The sequence below is a fragment of the Populus alba genome, chromosome 16, assembly GCF_005239225.2.
Source record: "Populus alba chromosome 16, ASM523922v2, whole genome shotgun sequence".
NCBI classification, from domain to species: domain Eukaryota; kingdom Viridiplantae; phylum Streptophyta; class Magnoliopsida; order Malpighiales; family Salicaceae; genus Populus; species Populus alba.
This window is the reverse complement of record NC_133299.1, coordinates 15,996,159-16,015,253: the sequence shown is the minus strand read 5'-3', so window position 1 is coordinate 16,015,253 and position 19,095 is coordinate 15,996,159. Positions and strand designations below refer to the sequence as shown.

Below are 19,095 nucleotides of genomic sequence, written 5' to 3'. Positions count from 1 at the left end.
GCTTCTCGCTTCGCTTCAATTTTCCGTCATTGGAAGTTCGTTACTAACAGAAGAGTTGACAAGCGTTGCTTATTTCTAAGTCCTCCTATTGATCAAAGTAGAGTTAAGCTCTGGCGTAAAACAGCCCAGGTAAAGCTGAGGCCCGAGGGATTTATTTTTGGGCCAAGAAGCCCAATTATATGCCTTTGGATTTGTCATAATAACCGAGCAAAGCCCATAGTCCAATTGGGGAAAAGAAGAGGAGAGCGAAATGGAATGAAGATAAAAAAAAAAACCTTCAATAGAGAGACGTTAGAATATAACACATCCAATTTTTCTTTATTTTCGAAAACAAGCAAAAATATAAGCAATGGGTGGTGGTGTTGGTGGAGGTGGAGCTGATGGTGGTTCAGACATTGCACTGCATCCCGAGAAGGTGAAGATTGTAGCCACATGTTTGGTGGTTGCGGTTGGCGTATCCCTCTTAGGGTTATATCTCAAGTCCGGCGCTGAATGGAGGTCTAATTGGTCATTATCTTTAAACAGGAAGAAGAAGAAGAAGCCAATTCGAGTGTACATGGACGGCTGTTTCGACATGATGCACTACGGACACTGCAACGCCCTCCGCCAAGCACGCGCCCTCGGAGATCAATTGGTGGTGGGCGTTGTTAGCGACGACGAAATTATAGCCAATAAAGGTCCTCCAGTGACACCTGTCCATGAAAGGATGATTATGGTGAATGCGGTGAAATGGGTGGACGAAGTGATTTCAGATGCGCCATACGCTATAACTGAAGACTTCATGAAGAAGCTTTTTGATGAATATAATATTGATTATATTATTCACGGCGATGATCCTTGCGTCCTCCCTGATGGCACCGATGCTTATGCGCTCGCTAAGAAAGCTGGCCGTTACAAACAGATCAAGCGCACTGAAGGCGTTTCCAGCACGGATATCGTTGGTAATTTATTTATTTTTATTCTTTTAAAAAAGATATGTGTGTGTGTGTGTGTATTTCATGGAATTATAATTTTTGTTGTTGTTGTGAATAAATAGGTCGCATGCTTCTGTGTACTCGAGAGAGATCCATTAGTGACAGCCACAATCAGTCGTCATTGCAAAGGCAGTTTAGCCATGGGCACAGCCAGAAATTTGAAGACGGTGGATCTGGAAGTGGAACTCGGGTTTCTCATTTCCTTCCTACTTCACGCAGAATTGTACAATTCTCCAATGGAAAGGTATCCAGTTAGTTACTCATCATTCTGCCAATAACAGTAATTTCATTATTAGTTTTCCACATCTTTAGTGATTCCTTGCTTGCTGCACTTTATTGGGTATTGCTACCAAGAGCCGGTAAACCTTGCACCTTTTCCTGTGTGGAAACATGTTCTGCAACTAACTGGGTGGCGTTCATTTCATCTCAAACAAGCACTAGGCATTATGCAATGCTTGAGTCCTCATTTGTTGTGCAACTTTTGGGCCTCTCACAAAAGCTACGACCTTGTAACCTGTTACCAACCATTTGTTCAAATAGAAGCTGGTAAAGTTCTATAAAAGTGGATTACTTTGCTGATCATAATGAAACAAGATTTATATCTAGTCCGTCTTTAATGCGTTCTCCATATTCTAAGTGAATTTCTGCTGTTTTTATGCAAATATTATGATATCCACAATGCCATTTCTCAACCAATTTTCTACCCAAGTGATTTCAGGGGCCAGGGCAGGATGCTCGCATAATTTATATTGATGGTGCGTTTGATCTCTTCCATGCTGGACATGTCGAGGTGTGTTATGCTTTTCCTGTGTCTTCTCATGCCCGTGCCTGTTGAGATACAAGTGGCTAATTTTTTGGACTTCAAACTTTTCTTCTTCTGTTCGTATGGAATAAATTCAATCTACCTCTGATTTCTACACCTTCTAGTTATTCTTCCCCAATTATGTGTGATGTGCATCCTTTTATTATCCATTTGCACTTGCTTTTTTCTACTCTTTCATGCTTGTGATGATCCTCTGACTAGTTTAAGAAAAATGGAAGAAAGATGAGCTTCTTGCAAGTCATGTCAGCCTTACACTAGGGGTTGGAAGTGAGCCTTGTGTTGTTTACTCTGAGCATTGATATGTCAGAGAATCATGTTTAAGATGATGTTGGTTGCTGATCACCATGGTTTTTCATGGATAAACCAATTTAAAGAAACTTGTAAATTAGAAGCAATAAAGCTGTAATATGTTGATTCTAGTGTGTCATGACAAGAAATGGAACATGGTGAATGATGGCTCGGAGGTTAGAAAAATTGATCTGTTTTGCTATATTATCAATATTTATTAAGAAGGCTCATGTTGATTAGGGAGCGGTGCATAGACTAGTGAAAGGTGGACAAATCCAGGAAAAAAAAATAGCATCTTTGTTGTTGTTTGATTAAGGGTGTTCATTGATATAATTAGGTCAGGTTTGAGCTTATAATTGTATCATACCTAACTTTTAATATTTTATAAATTGTTAACATGACCCATTCAATATTTTTTGGACCTAAGCAGGTTGGATATATCAAGTTGAGTTTATTTTTTTGTAGATATTACAGATATTCACGAGTTGGGATTATATTGCTAATTTTATAAGTCTGTATTTAGAGGCGGATCTACGGTATGTACTATAGGTGCCATGACATCCTCAATGTTAGGTCTAATTTTAATACTTTATTAAATTCTAGTTACCATCCCTAGCAAAGAGAAAAGCTTTTTTTTTATCACGTTAAATAAATCTAATAGGAAGCTCGCTAATAATAACTTTGAAGTCAAAACATTTCTAAATAAAATAAAAATAAATGTTCAATACACAAACTATCAAATATAAAGACAAAAAGAGTATAGAGTATACGAGTTGGGTCGGGTTGATCGGGTTTTAAAAATAATGACCCACCACCTGACTTATGATATCCATTTTTTAGGTTTTTTAACCTGCTATCATCTGTAATAACTATTTTTTATTACCTTATTAACTATTGACTTTGATGGGTTGAGTCGAGTTAGATAATGCAAATATTACAAATATACCAGGTTTTTTTTAACACCCCTAATTTGATGTTTGCTTATTCATGAGCATTATGTTATAAGAATGCTATAAAATGAAGTTATGATCTACGAACCTAGTGTTGGCTTTGGAAAACAGAGGGGTAATGAGTTCAAAAGCAAGCGCAGGAAGGCAGGGATGCCTTGATAGATGAGTGAAAAATAAAAGACAAAAAAAAAGAGCTTAGTGTATGTTAAAAGTGGCACCACTTGGTGCTGAAACAAGGGAAACATCCATATTCCTTGCACTTGTGGGTACTCAAATTATGTTAACAGTTAAAAAAAATAAATTAATGAGAGAAATCGCAGTAACTCATGACTAGTAGACTGGAAAGAAAGCTTTTGTATGATAATGTCCTGGATTGTATGATATGGTGCAAAGAATTTTGTCCAGTTCATTCCATCTAGCTAAGCTTAGTTGGCTAAAGTGAGTGGTGTGTGCCTCTATGTGAATAACGACCATTATCTATTGTTTAGATTCTCAAGCTTGCTCGAGCGCTTGGAGATTTTCTTCTTGTTGGAATACACAATGATCAGATAGTCAGGTAGCACTCTGTGTTCTGATATCTTTACACCCTATTTCCATACTTCCTGGTTTTGTCCTTGCTTTCTTGGAATTTACTTTGCTGCTTTTATATTTATATTATATGCCATATGGTAGCTTGTTAAAAAAAGAAAAAAGGGAAGAGTTCTGCTTCAAGCGCTAGAAATAGCCTCTTGTAACATTATAGGGACATTGATCTCCTCTAATGGAGACTAAAAGATACAAATAGGTAAACCTTCATGGTGTTACTGTTTAAACATTTGCTTTGGGGACACTGATGAATAAACTAGGAATGCCCCTCCATGCCTGGGTAAAGACGTATAATTTAAGTTGAATGATACTAACAATTCTAAACATGTGCTTTGGGGACTAAAAGATACAAATAGGTAAACCTTCATGTTGTTACTGTATAAACATTTGCTTTGGGGACACTGATGAATATACTAGGAATGCCCCTCCATGCCTGGGTAAAGACATATAATTTAAGTTGAATGAAACTAACAATTCTAAACCAGGAAAGATGATGATTTTCTGCACCATACAAAATGTTGATGACAATGAACTAGTAAAAGATGCTAATTATATTAATCTTTTGGTATTTAAAAGATTTGAACGGGCAATGCTTCACAGCTTACTGTAACACTTTTGAATGGACCATGAATGTTGGTTGTTAGTGTTGGTTTGCAATGCCCATAGTTGTGTTTCCCACTAGCCCTGGGCAAGAAATACGGAAGCCATGTGAAAATTTCAAAACTTGAAAAAAACAACATTCCGGAATATAAAAGGAACCTTAGGATTCATTAAGTCTGTAGTGACAAGAAATTTAGTGAGACTATTCAACAAATTTTTGAAAGATCATAGGAATGAAGTGGCTAGAGGATGGGAACAGTACCCACCTTTATGATCATTAATTCAATCCGTTTCTAGTAGTGCTGCTTTTTAACACCAAATTTCAGTCATATTAGTGGTAAAATTATATCTTAGTGGTTTCTTATTCAATTAAATAAATAGTAGAATTGACATATTGGGAACAAATTCTTAAAAGTGCTAGAATCCAATTGGAGTGCATCTCATCATTGTTAAGAAATTCAATTGGAGTGGATCAATCAGCTCTAAAGAAACTGCCAAATTTTCCAAAGTACTTTGATGCAGGACAAAAGAAATTTAAAGCTAAAGAAAAAAGAAAAGAAGAAGCTTAGAAGAAGCCAAAGAAAGAGAAGAGAAAGTTGAAGAAGAGAAAGAATGGGGTTGGAAAAGTCTGCAACTATGCAGATTTTATTTAATTCATCAAAAATTGTCTAACATTTAGAAAAATAACATATAAATATTAAAACCCCAACTAGAATAGACAATTGGGCTTATAGCCCACTAAATAAAATATCCAACAATAATTAAATCAATATCAACAAATAAACTTAAATAAAATCCTAACTTTTGTTCAGTCTACTTTTAGGCTATAGTTCTACCTTTCAGTTGTGTCAAGCACTTGCTCTGGAAATTTGAATTTGGTTGCTCACCCGATCTATGGTTGCAGATATTTAGCCTCGAGGGAAGAATACAGAGTTTTGTGGAAATATTTTATGAATACACTTGGAAATTGTATATTCTCCGAATCATATGAGTTCTTAGAAATTTGGCATCACATGTTACTATTGAGAAAATTTTGGATGACCTTGTGCTTCAGTGATGGCTGCTTGATTTTAAGTGCAGCTATGATGCTGCCTGGAATTATAGTGCTACTATATAGAAATTGAAAGACCTCGAGCTTCAGTAGCTTGTTAAAACTTTTCTTCAGATGTCATCTTATTTGTGTATAGTGTATAGTGCTGAACTTTTCTCAGGAAAGCTACAATAATATTGTTGTAATTGGATAGTAGTAAAATTCTATAGTCTATGGATTTTACTTTTTTATGCTTAATTGCTTAAGCCTCAATTAGTTGACTAATATCTGAGAGTGTTTCCCGGATGGTTTCTGCAGTTCTAAAAGAGGAGCACACCGTCCTATTATGAATCTTCATGAAAGAAGTTTAAGTGTGTTGGCATGTCAATATGTGGATGAGGTGATTATAGGTGCTCCATGGGAAGTATCTAAAGACATGGTTAGTATGTTATTAACTTATTCTTTGTTCTTGTTTTTCCATTTGTGGAATAAATAAGTGATCTTTTTTTAGTTTATTTCATCTTTATAAAACTGCCAAGTAATTTTTCTAGACATTGCTGACTTTGTCAATATGCTTGAAATCCCAGCAGATATACATATTACTGTTCATTTGTAATGTCCTTAATATGTAATAAAGCCACAAGCACACATCATATAATTTGAATAAGCAGTAACAGGCATGAGTGCCATCTTCTTATTCCTATCTTGGCATGTGCTGTTTTTCTCAGTTTGCAGTGGCTGGCTATTTCACTACCAGATTTGGTATTTAAAATTCTTGGTGGAACTTGAGCTTGCAGGGGAAGAGAGGATACACAGGGGATGAGAGGAGATCCTTGTCTCCTCCTCCTTTTCTCCTCTTCTTCTTCTCTATGATGATTTTGAATGGGTATGCTCTCTTTCTAATGTGTGAGTGGAATCCAAACATAGGTGATAAGCGTGCCAACTAAAACTAAACTAACAGGCGCCCATGACTACTATGGGGAACCTATGTAGATTATTTCAGTGGAAAATAAGTCAAAGCAAGATGAAGGGTGGCCCTCCTCCTCCGCTCTCCCCTTTAGGAAGGGGGGAATGACCATATTATGAAGCTTTGGCCCTGATTTGGCATGCATCCTTAACATTAAACATTATAGCTTGAGCTCATCATGTTATCTAGTCTTGAACTTAGTTTACTCCCCATCTGGTCTTTGCTTTCCTGAGGGAAGCAGACCTCAAACTGCCTTAAAACATGCAAATCTGGCTCCTAGCAGTTCTCAGATTGTTCAATCATATTCTTGGCGCGTCATGCTTAAGAAAGTTTTTGCTCTGGTAGTCACTACCAGTGTTAAGTCAGATGTGTGAGGCCTGTTATGATTTTTATTCCTTTTCTTCTCTCTTTCTCTGCTCATAATTATGGTGATCTTTTAATTAGTCAACTTTTTGGTTTCTTGTTTAGCCTTTTTTAGCTGATTTTTCTAGACTTAATGCAAATCTGCAGATCACAACCTTCAACATCTCTTCAGTTGTCCATGGGACAGTTGCAGAGACCAACGACTTTCTGAAGGTAAGTCATACATGTAGCTAGAAGCTCAGCGGGACTGAAAACACACATCACCTACTAATTAAGAAGTTGCTTACATGCTTCTCTTTAGCCTTGCAGGAAAAAGACAATCCTTATGTTGTGCCAATCAGTATGGGTATCTTCCAAGTTTTGGATAGCCCTTTAGATATTACAACCACCACGATAATTAAGAGGATTGTATCAAATCATGAAGCATATCAGGTTCACCTATTCCCCTACCATGCTATCTTCTGTTAACAAAATGTAGAGGAGTCTTTTGATTATAGAGATATACTCACAAGAACAAATTGTTTCTAAAGATTGGGAGATCATTTTGGAGCTACAGGGATTGAATGCTTATTTAGCGCGTGCTTATTCTGGTTAAAGCTAACAGAAGTGTATCTTTGCTATGCAGAAACGTAATCAGAAGAAGGCAGCAAGTGAGAGGAGGTATTATGAGGATAAAGTTTATGTATCTGGTGATTGAGTCTACACCAAGCCTTATGGGTTGTTGACTGAGCGTTTATGTAGTTAGCGGTACCGCTATAAAGAAGTTACCCGAGCACTAACATCACATGCAGCCCTATGAGGTTGTGATTTGTGGTCGAGATCACATGCTATTATTTGCTTCTTTGTCAGGCAAATGATCTCTTGGAATTAGATCCAGGATACCAATAGCAAAATTGAGGAGCTGGATTGTTGAGTTTTTAAAGAAATCCACTCGGGCATTATCAGAGGCACTCTCGGTTGGATAGGTTGATCATTATTCTGTTGCCCTTATGCTGTACCTAAACGCAGGCCTAGGTTGGGATTTTAAAGAATGAAATTCTTCCCTTCTCTCTCTCTCGTCGGCCCCGTGCTAGTCTAGCGGTGGTAAATTAACTATCAAACCTTGACAAGGGCACATTTTACTTTAGGATCTTTGCCAAATTGGCAACATTGTTTGATCGAGGGGGTGAAAAAACACATTTTTCTGCCAAGATTTTGTTAGTTTGGGCTGGGCTTGACTCCGGTAGATAGGTAGCTGCTAGGGGGCGATGGAAATACGGGTGGCTAATTGCGGGTAAAGAAACGATACCCTTATTATTACTATTATTATAATGATTTACCTCTTTGCAATCTCTAATATTGTGGATAATTACGTTTCTCTGGGAATCCATCCTTTCATGGAGGATAATTACTTCTCCACTCAGGATTGGAAAAAAACTTCCTCCCACATATTATGCTTTATATGTTGGTTTGTGCATTAATTATATATAAACTAAAAGATGGGTTTGAATCCATATATAATTAATTAAGAACACAAAAAAGGAGAAAAGGGCTTACTGCTGATGCGATCTAATACAATCACAAAAGCCATGATAAGGTGTGTGTCGAAACCAGGCTGTACCACCAAGCTGAACACATCATCGCTCAGTAAAATGGTAGTGTTGTTCACTCTCTTCCTAGAAATCCTTGCCACTACTTCTCCGGTAGAAGTCTTGACGATCTTGCAATCTCTCGACCGGAATGATCCCTGAATCTTGAAATCTGGCATGTTTTGATCATGACGACGACCACCTAACCGTGTTCCCATGAAGATCTCTGCTACATGTTTGCGGCCTGCAGCGTGGAAATCTGAAAGCACTGACGGGCTCCTCATTGAGAACACTTTGGACGTCCTTTCACACCCGTCTTGATCTCCTCGGTATGCATTCCATTGGTATTGCATGCTTAGCATCTGATAACATCAACAACATCGAATCAGGCCATGACACGAGGAGTTGACATAGCAAGAATAAAGCCTTGATGAACTAGTTGATACACATACGTACGTACCTTGGGTTTCAAGGAAAGCAAGGCATTGCCAACCCCGTCCATGAGGACAAGACCATAACCATTCTTCCTGGAATAATTGTCAACCCTGAAAACTAATGTCCCATGTGGGTCGAAAACAGTGAATCCATCGGTACCCTGGAAGCTCATGCTGGATCTCTTCCATACGGTGAGCATTACAGATGGATCAGCTGGTAACTGATCACTACGTTTATCGCCGTCGTCGTCGTCGTCATGATGAAGTGGCCGCGTCGTGTTGCCTTTGTGATTCTTAAACAACAAATGGCCATGGCATCTACTCTGATCAGAAGGATGAATCCTGGACATGGTGTGATTGATCTGTTCAAGTTAACTTATTAAATAGACGGACTATATATGTATTTGATAAAATTAAGGATATATAGCAGATCGATCGATGCAGAAGGTGAAGGGTGATGAATGCAGTGCAAATACGAAGTTATTGTGCAAAATGGGGAAGTGTCCTTTGTTTTATACTGAAACTTAGGATTATGATGCTGGGCAACAACAAGTACGGAGGTGGAAACAAAAACCCTTGTCTCGGATGAATGTCTAGCTCAGTGGCTTACACAACCACTTTCTCCGTAGGGTCCCTCTCTTTATGTATAAAATATGCTACTGTATGTGCCGCCGTAGCTGACTTAGTTTTCTTTTCTTTTCTTTTTCCTCGTCTCTTTTTTCAATTCTTATTTATTAACTACCTCAAAGTATACATAGTAGAGTTGTAAAACGACTAAAAGATATGCCTTTTAAAAAAAAAAAATAGATTTAAGTTTTAAAATTAGCATTCAACAGAAATTACTATCCTTTTAAATACATCAGGTAAAAAACACCCTCTTAAGATACTCGAGAAAGATAACAAGCTGACACTATGATATTTTTTTTCATTAAGAAAAAAAGCTAAAATATATATAGTATTATACAACCCCCGGTTAGTTTAGAGACTATAGATTGATGGGAAAAAAGAAAAAAAAAGTTTCTAATTAACTAAAATACCATTTAATTAAATTCTAGTTAGGAGATTTGTATTTTAATTAATTTGAATCATATATAATTATATATCATATAGCATGAGCTCCATTGCATATATAATCATGAACTGAGATTAAAGAGTTTGCTTGTCGACATTGATCTCTTTCTCTTGTTAAAACAGGAGCAAAATTAATTTCTCTTAATGATGACTGAAGTGTCTGCCTGCCTGTGTAGTGATCCCGGTCCTTTGAGCTAGCAAGTGCTTGGAGATGGACGTGCATAATCATGTTGTTTCGGGGTCGGGACACCGTGAGGCGCATTTGGTCGAGCATTTAGCCGGAATAATCATCTCCCTTTTCCCCATGGCACGATCATAAAAACACTAATACTATCATATTTTAATCCTCATTTATCGATCGTGCATGGCCCTAGCTAAAACCATAATGGTTTTCCACCCTCTATAATTAATTAATAACAATTAAGCTGGCTCCAAGTCCAGGCATAATACAGCCCGGGACGACCCCCTTGTCGTGATAATGAAAATCTCGGTTCTCTCGTCACAAAATATGTGAATATCTATTATATTATAGCTATTCATTAGAGTTTTAAAATCAAGATATTCTAGGAATTAATTAGATTGCTACTTTACCCTATACGTAACCCGCGTGCTTTAGGTGGAACCAATGGGTTCCTTTGTTTTCTTGCCATCTGTCCTGTTTCATAAAATTCTTCTCACAGGATTTCGACAGTACTACTGGTTTCCATGGTATTATCATACCCACAAGAACAAGGAGAAGGAGGGTAGAGATTGGAATGATAGATATGTGTTCGTCAATTGAAGGCCGGCGGTTTAATCGAACATTAACAATTTGGAATACTTGTGTTGGTGATTGTAAAGTAAGGGTTTAACACTTAAATAATCATGCAACTTGGTAAAGTGCCCCCTCTTTTGAGTCACGAAAGCACTAAGTGATTGTGGGATCGCATTCTCTCCATCTAATTAATTACTTTATGCCATTTCTTAATTAATTAGGTTAAATTTAAGTAACAGAAAGATTCAGATGATCTAATTGTAGTTAATTGGGGACTGACATCTCTGAGGACAAGAATGTTTCTCAAAGTATATATATACAAGTCTGTTGATACGTATAACTAACGAAGAACAAGATGCAAATATATATTAAGAAATTCAGCAGTTGGCTATAGGCATGCATCAAATTTTAACCCAAACTTGGAGCGCCTATTTAATTTTATGTATATTCCTGACTCCTGAGCAGTTTCCGAAATTTCCACCAGTACAAATACAATTCAATTCCACAACAGATCATTAAAGCTGTGTTGCGTCATCTAGTTGAAAAAAGGTAGATCAAATTTAGTTCCAGTATTTATTGTTGGAAATATTGATCTCATGATTAAAATGGCTAGAGAGAGATCATTCATGGAAAGAAGAAAAGATGATGATTAGTATCATTAAAGTTTTATTTAAGATGTGTTTAAATCCTATAGGGAATTTAAACTCTTGTGAACCATGGGAGGACTAATTTTGGTCAACTTGACCATGCACATATCCACTACTTCTATTTAAAAAAATTTATATACAAAGAGAGAAATTTCATTCACCAATAAAATAAATTCAAATAAGTTGAATCAGTTTTTCTAAAAAAAAATATCTATATAACCAATCGAGATTTATATTTCTAATCACTAGACCTATAATTAAATATTGATTGCAACCTTAATGAATCTTAAAATGTATGTAGTAGTCTAAAGTCTGAATATAAATTATATCTTTGTATTTAGGTACATCATGCATTCCATTACTAAATTGGATCGAGAAAGGATGGCTCAACTTTTAAGAAGCACAATTAACCTAACTAACTCAAAATACTAATCTCTAAATTAAGCCTGGGGTGTTTATATAGCCCAAATTAATATCATCATAGGTGCACCTGAAGGCACGAGACTAAATAGATATATTCTCAAAAGCTCAAACTCGAACAAACATACCCCAACCTCAAACTACTCCATGTACCTTTCATACAAATGATATCAAGCATTAAATCCTCACATGCTTTCATGTCATAGTTAGTCTCTAGAAAACATTTTAGGGTATGTCTATATTTAATGATGACCCATGATATTATTTTTTTCACTCAACCATAAACCACCAATTATTAAGAATTGTTATCCTAAATGATAGCTACTAAAATAGATATCAAAATATTTTCCCCACTTTACTCTTATCTCCATGCAAGTTGGGGTAGTTTATGGTTATATAAATGTTTATGGCCATTAGATAAGACAAGTTCTAATTCTAGATTTATTTATTAGTGCATATTTTTCTTTTTTCTTGAGGTTTTGATCACATCTCTTTTAAATTTTATAAACACATACATTACATAACTTATAAGGCTTTATTATTTATGTTAACTTAAGTATTAAATGGCCTTTCAAACTCAATATGAGATTTGTTTTGCATCTACGCGTAATTTACAGGTCCAATATTCTAGCTAGTCCCAATCTATTTACTCATTCATCAACCATAAAAAATCTCAATCTTGTGGGTTTTTTTCTCTAAACCTCATCACTATATACACACCAAATTGCTATGTATTTGAATGGCATTTATAATTCAATATCTTAGTTGAATTTAGATTTTATAATTAAAGTTAACCGAATCAAACCAAACTAAGATATAAATAAATAAACAAATATATTAATTTTTTATCTTTTGATGGATTGTTCAATTAAAAAAATCCTTAAAAAAAAACATATAACTTTAGAGAATTACAAAAATTATACTTTTTAAATGATATTCACTTTTATATATATATATATATTGTTGTATTCATCGTATTCAAAAGATTTTAATTTGAACATTGTTCTATGTATTTATAATTAATTTTATAATAAAATGTGAAAAATAGACAAATAAACAAATGTAAAAGCACATTCTTGTTAATCTGAAAACGAAGTAACTTGGTGAACCATGTACATGAGTTTGTGTGTTTTTTAGTTCTGTGTTCAAGTTTTGCAATGCTAAATCTTTGCTTGAGTTCGATTCGTTCATAATTCAAATAATCATATTGCCGCACGTAAACCCTTCAGATTCTTTAACGATTAAAATGTTTGGTTACTCTCCTGAGTAATTTGAAGAGACCTTGCAAGAGGGGCGGAGCAAGAAAAAAAAAATAGAAGGGGCTAAATTATAAAATTAGAAGAGATTAAAAAAAAATTCAGTTATTTTTATTAAAATTATAAATATTTATAAAAGAGAGGTATTTCCTTGCAGGGCCCTGCCAGCCTCCCTCCTTCCGCCACTGCTTGGAAGAGTTTGAGGAAGAATTAAAATTAATAGAGGTTGAATGATCAAATTACAATGGGAGCAAGCAAGCAGGGGAGGAGAGCCACAGAGCCTCTCTTAATTTCTTGTCTCTCTGCCAGGAGGAAGAAACAGGCAACACTGACCTAATTCTTAATTAATGGCCTCACGCAGCACGCGACTTAAGGCTCGCTGATTGGCGCAATGGGGACCTAAAACCATGATGGCTTGAGCCTCTTGGATAATATTTTTTTATGCATGTGACCTAGCTGCTAAGGTAGCTCTTAATTGTTGGATTAACATGTACAGGCAATCAAGGGGTCTTGCCTAAACCATCATAAGTTATATTAGTTTAGTTGATGGAGTATTACAGACGTAATTATTACGTGGTATGTGCTTATTAAGTTAATCGCATCATCGTTGCTAAAATCCCCTTAATTAACTTTCAGGAACTAATCAAGAAGGAATTGCTGTACTGGTGACATGATAATATTTGTGGCATAAGATGAGAAAAAGCAGGTGTCAATCCGAGATGATAATCTCTTCATCTCAACTCTCAGCTAGCTTTTCATAAGTTTTATCCTCTCTTTTTCCTCCTACTTTTTCCAAACGTGGGGATGAGCTAGCAGGTTTCCAAGTAAGTAAGCAGTATGTGCTTTTCCAGACACATGACTTCTCAAAAAATTAACTCTTATCTAAAGTTCATGAATTTGATTTTTTTATTTTTTATTTTTATGATTGACCATTTCCATTCATTGCTACCAACTTAATACAGTAATTAATGCAATTTTGAATCTCTTTCTGATCATATATATATATATATATATATATATATATATATATATATATATATATATATATATATATATATAGGGTTAATTAGCGATGAAACTTCAGTAGAAGACGACAAACAGAATGATAAAAAGATAGTTGCATTTACATTAGGGTTTATCCTCCTTGTTCTGTAGTGGACTTGGTACGAAAATGATAGAAAACACCCCACTACTACCCTGTTTGTTTTCTATATTTTAAAAGTATTTTTTATTTTTTTACTTAAAATTAATATTTTTTTATATTTTTAGATTATTTTAACAAACTAATATAAAAAATAATTTTAAAAAAATAAAAATATATATTTTAAAAAATATCCAATATCAACTCTTGAACTATCTATATATATTGTTTTCCAACGTACGTACGAATCAGAGCAATTAGATGTTGCAGGTGCGGCAAAATGAGGACCAACCATTTTCATTTTCATTTTCATTTTCATTTTTATTTTCCTCTCTCTCTCTGGCATTAGTCTCCATCAACACATCTTCATCCTAATATCACATCACGCATCTAGTTTTTGTGAAACAAAGACACTTAGCTTGTGTATAAGAATAGCTCTCTTATTATGTTTAGAAAATAACTCAAAACTAAACACTGCAAGCTTTCGTTGTGATCATTGTTACAACTCAACAATGATATTTATATCAATTCTAGTACAGCTTTCCTATTTCTATTAGAACTAGATAACTCCTAATTCTATTAGGATTACATCAAGCCTATCTTATCCTAACTACTCTTGTATAGGATATCTTGGGCTCTCCGTAATGTTGAAGCTTATCCAACATTCTCCCTCTTAAGCTTCAATTTAGCTTCGGTCATGTCTTGAACTCCTATCAAGCTTCTCATTTCTGCAAATTTGATCTTCGCCAATGCTTTAGTTAAGATGTCCGCCTTTTGTTCAACTCCCGGTACGTGTTCCACATCAACAAGTTCCATCTCAATGCACTCTCGTATAAAATGGTAGCGTTTATGAATGTGTTTGCTTTTACCATGAAATACGGGGTTCTTGGTGAGTGCTATTGCTGATTTGTTATCAATCTTGATGATGATATGCTCGGTCTTCCATCCGGTGATCTCACTTAACAGGTCTTGAAGCCAAATGGCTTGTCTGGCTGCTTCCGTTGCTGCCATGAACTCAGCCTCACATGATGAAAGAGCAACCGTATTCTGTTTTTGTGAGCACCAAGTAATTGGTGAGGATCCAAAGAAGAATATATGACCCGTAGTGCTTCTTCCATCATCTTGATCAATATTGTGACTGCTATCGCTGAACCCAATGATTTTCTTTGATCTCCCACGATTAAACTTCAAGCCAAATGCCACCGTTCCCTTCAGATACCGTAGTATGTGCTTCATTATTTCACCATGTGACTTGCGAGGGCTTTGCATATACCTGCTAGCAACTCCAACAGAAAATGCCAAATCGGGTCGTGTGTGTAATAAATACCGTAAGCACCCTACGTTCCTTCTATAACATGTAGGATCTATCTCTGCTTCTTCTTGTGCCTTTGACACTTTCAGTCCAAACTCCATAGGTACTTGAGTTGGATTGCAAGTTTCTAAACCAGCTTCTCTCAAGATCCTTCGCGCATAACCTTCTTGTTTAATTTCGATTCCATCTTCAACTTGTTGTACTTCAATACCGAGATAATAGGTGAGCCTTCCAAGATCTGACATCTCAAACTTTGTTGACATCCCAGCCTTGAATTCACTTATGACTTTGAGAGTGTTGCCAGTCACAAACAAGTCATCTACGTAAATAGCAACAATGAGAAGAGTTCTTTCCTCTTCCTTGCGATACACGGAAGTTTCTTTTGAGCACCTCTTGAATCCCATCTCCTTCAAGATTTGATCTAATTTTGTGTTCCAAGCTCGAGGAGCTTGTCTCAAACCGTACAATGCTTTCGATAGTTTGTACACCTTGTGTTCTTTACCTTTTACTTCAAAGCCTTCGGGTTGCTCAACATAAACATCTTCTTTTAATTCTCCATGTAAGAATGCTGTTTTCACATCTAAGTGATGAATTTCCCATCCATGCGATGCCGCCAATGCAATCAACAATCGAATAGTTTCAATACGAGCAACTGGTGCAAAAAACTTCATTGAAATCTATGCCGGATTCTTGGACATATCCCTTAGCCACGAGCCTCGCCTTGTATTTGTTGATAGTCCCATCCACATTTTTTTTTATTTTGAAGATCCACTTGAGACCAATAACTTTTGTCTCACTCGGTTTATCAATTAGAGACCATGTCTTGTTTTTGTTGATAGAATCGATCTCTTCTTTGCATGCTTGTCTCCATTTTGCTGAACCCTTTGCTTCTTTATAATGACTTGGCTCATCATTCATCGAAAGTAGAAGTCTCTCACATTCTACAGAGGCTTGAAGAACATAATCATCAAGGTAACGTGGTTGACTTACTTGACGAGTCGATTTTCTTAGCGGTTGCTCTGTTTGTTGGTGGTGCACATTACTCTCATTATCGTGATTGCTATGAGAGTCTTCGTCTGTGTTGTTGTCGTCTTCATGTTCATGATTATGATGCTCAAGATCATGATGCTCAAGATCATTTAACTCATTGCTTTCGGTTTTGTCATGATCTTGGTGTTGATCATTGGCTATTACCGTGGGTCCTTCTCCTGCATCCACAACTTCACCCCATCTCATGTAAAACATTCCCGGATCCCTCCTTGGTTCGTCTCTTGATTCATTCCAGCTCCATCTTGTCTTCTCATCAAATACCACATCACGACTTACAACAATTTTTCGTGTCGTTGGGTTATAAAGTCTATAGGCCTTGGATCCCGGCTCAATCCCAAGGTGCACTAGTGTCTTTGATCTGTCGTCCAGTTTCTTGAGGTTTGTAGCTTCAATTTTTGAGTATGCTACACAACCGAAAACCTTTAAATGTCCTAGGTTCGGTTTCTTCTCTCGCAAGCATTCGTAAGGAGTCATGTTTTCAAGGGCTCTTGTTGGTACCCTGTTGATTACATATGTAGAGTGGCGTACTGCTTCCCCCCATAGATAGTTTGGTACCTTCATTGCCTTGAGAATGCTCCTTGTCATCTCCATCAACGTCCTATTCCTTCTTTCTACTACACCGTTTTGTTGTGGTGTGTAGGGTGCCGTGAGATGCCTCTTGATCCCGCTTTTCTCGCAAAATTCATGGAACTCCCTTGAAGTGAACTCACCTCCTCTATCAGTTCTAAGAGTTATGATTGTTTTCCCAAGATCCTTCTCTACTAGACTCTTAAATGCCTTGAATCTACCAAACGCTTCACCCTTTTCTTTTATCAAGATTGACCACATGTATCTTGAAAAGTCATCTATGATAACAAATATATATTTGTTGTGAGCAATGGTTGGTGGTGTTATGGGACCACATAGGTCTGCGTGTAGGAGTTCTAGGGGTTTAGAGGCTCGAAACATAGATGTCTTTGGAAAAGATTGACGAGCTTGTTTCCCGACTAAACACGACTCACACAATCTTTTTTCTTCTCTGATTTCCGGCAAGCCATGAACTATCATTTGTTGGGACATAGCTTTGATTGTTTTAAAGCTTATATGTCCTAACCTTGCGTGCCACCTCCAAGTATCGTCTTCTATCCTCGTGTGTAAGCAGACCGGTTTTCCTATTTTTAGACTTATTTTGTAGAGTCTATTGGCTGAACGTATGACCTTTACCAAGAGTCTTCCACTTGGATCATGGAGTGTCAAGTAGTTTTGTCTCATCCTTACATCACACCCGGCTTCCGTAGCTTGTCCTAGGCTTAGGATATTGCTTTTAAGTACAGGAATGTAGTAGATATCGACAACAAGTTTTTGTTCCTCCGTTTTGCTTTGAAAAAGAATTGAACCTTTCCCTCCTATTTCAACGCAAGATCCATCTCCGAATTTCACCTTCCCTTTTATGTTCTCGTTGAGTTCCAGGAAATAAGTCTTGTTGCCGGTCATGTGGTTGCTTGCTCCATTATCAAGATACCAAACTCCGCCTTCTCCTTCGTTTGTTTCGTACTTCTTTGGTATGACATTTTCTTCATTTAAGAACACAACTTCGTGCATATAAAGGGCTGGATCGGCTTCTTCCGTTTCTACTTTATTTGCTTCTTGTATCCTTTGTGTTCTTTCAGGGCATGTGGAGGCAAAGTGACCAGGTCTATCACAGCGATAGCAGATTACTTTTGATCTATCTTTCTTTTCTCTTGTTTGGTTTTGATCACCTTGAGTTGTTTGTCCGTTCTTGTGGGTTGAATCTTCCTCTGCCTCGTCCTCTGTGCCCTCTGTATCCTCTTCCACGTCCTCTCCCTCGTGATGCTGTAAAACTTTGTTGCTCTGAATTTGCGTATAGTAGCTTGCCTTGTGTTTCTCCGTGATTCTCCTCATTGAGAATTCGTTCTTCATAGGCTTTGAGTCTGCCTATAATATCTTCAAATCCTGTTTTGTTCAAGTCCAGAACTTGCTCGAGAGAGGCTATGATTTGGATGTATTTACTTCTTGGCAAACTATTGAGAAATTTCTTCACGAGTTTTGGTTCCTCAATCTTTTGTCCAAGTGAAGTTGACTTTGACGCTAGCTCAGATAACTTACCCGCAAAGTTATCTATTGTATCCGTGTCCTTCATCTTGATTCTTTCAAACTCAGACATTAGAGTTTGAAGTCTTGCTTCCTTGACACGATCAGCACCAAGGTTACGAGTTTTGATTGATTCCCATATCTCTTTTGGAGAGTCTTGTTCGCCTACTTGCAAGATAAGAGTCTCCGGGATGGATTGAAACAATAATCCTATTGCGACATCATTCTTGTGGGATTCTTTTGAACCAGGTTCAATTGTTTCCCATACCTTATGAATTCGCAACAAAACTCTCATCCTCATGGCCCATACTGCATAGTTTGTAGAGTTTAACATGGGGCATTGGATTGAAGAGGGGATGACTTCCTTTGGTTGCGGAGGAGTGGTGTTGTCTCCCATAGTTTGGTTTTCAAGTTGTTTGATCGATTCGCCTACAGCTCTGATACCAATTCTAGTTTTTGTGAAACAAAGACACTTAGCTTGTGTATAAGAATAGCTCTCTTATTATGTTTAGAAAATAACTCAAAACTAAACACTGCAAGCTTTCGTTGTGATCATTGTTACAACTCAACAATGATATTTATATCAATTCTAGTACAGCTTTCCTATTTCTATTAGAACTAGATAACTCCTAATTCTATTAGGATTACATCAAGCCTATCTTATCCTAACTACTCTTGTATAGGATATCTTGGGCTCTCCGTAATGTTGAAGCTTATCCAACAACGCAACCCTTTTTTCCTTAAATATCAATTAACCCAGGAATTGTATTT

The 19,095-nt window shown here is 36.7% G+C and overlaps 2 protein-coding genes across 4 annotated transcripts; one reads left to right on the top strand and one right to left on the bottom strand.

Moving 5' to 3' along the window:
• The first annotated feature begins 287 nt into the window (after positions 1-287).
• On the top strand, positions 288-7,506 carry LOC118047215 (ethanolamine-phosphate cytidylyltransferase). Of its 3 annotated transcripts, none has more exons than XR_004687293.2 (8): positions 288-941; positions 1,037-1,218; positions 1,693-1,764; positions 3,524-3,591; positions 5,569-5,689; positions 6,728-6,793; positions 6,882-7,012; positions 7,206-7,506. XR_004687293.2 is itself a non-coding variant. In XM_035056446.2 (8 exons), the coding sequence occupies exons 1-8, from the start codon at positions 350-352 to the stop codon at positions 7,275-7,277; spliced, it is 1,296 nt and encodes a 431-aa protein (XP_034912337.1). In that variant the 5' UTR covers positions 291-349; the 3' UTR covers positions 7,278-7,506. The 3 variants fall into 3 exon arrangements, 1 of the variants encoding a protein (XP_034912337.1); XR_004687294.2 differs by lacking the exon at positions 7,206-7,506 and adding an exon at positions 5,979-6,136 and having other exon boundaries at positions 6,890-6,962; XM_035056446.2 differs by having other exon boundaries at positions 291-941; positions 6,890-7,012.
• A 547-nt stretch (positions 7,507-8,053) lies between these two features.
• Positions 8,054-9,080, bottom strand: LOC118047217 (protein LURP-one-related 5). The gene is made up of 2 exons (XM_035056448.2): positions 8,609-9,080; positions 8,054-8,510 (listed from the first exon to the last, which is right to left on the bottom strand). The coding sequence occupies exons 1-2, from the start codon at positions 8,930-8,932 to the stop codon at positions 8,085-8,087; spliced, it is 750 nt and encodes a 249-aa protein (XP_034912339.1). The 5' UTR covers positions 8,933-9,080; the 3' UTR covers positions 8,054-8,084.
• Between the last annotated feature and the right edge of the window lie 10,015 nt (positions 9,081-19,095).

Coding starts and splice junctions, on each gene's coding strand:
- LOC118047217 (XM_035056448.2), bottom strand. CDS start 8,932: ATGTCCAGGATTCATCCTTCTGATCAGAGTAGATGCCATGGCCATTTG. Junction 8,511..8,608: donor TGCTTTCCTTGAAACCCAAG/GTACGTACGTAT, acceptor TGATGTTATCAG/ATGCTAAGCATGCAATACCA.
- LOC118047215 (XM_035056446.2), top strand. CDS start 350: ATGGGTGGTGGTGTTGGTGGAGGTGGAGCTGATGGTGGTTCAGACATT. Junction 6,794..6,889: donor AGACCAACGACTTTCTGAAG/GTAAGTCATACA, acceptor TTAGCCTTGCAG/GAAAAAGACAATCCTTATGT. Junction 7,013..7,205: donor CAAATCATGAAGCATATCAG/GTTCACCTATTC, acceptor TTTGCTATGCAG/AAACGTAATCAGAAGAAGGC.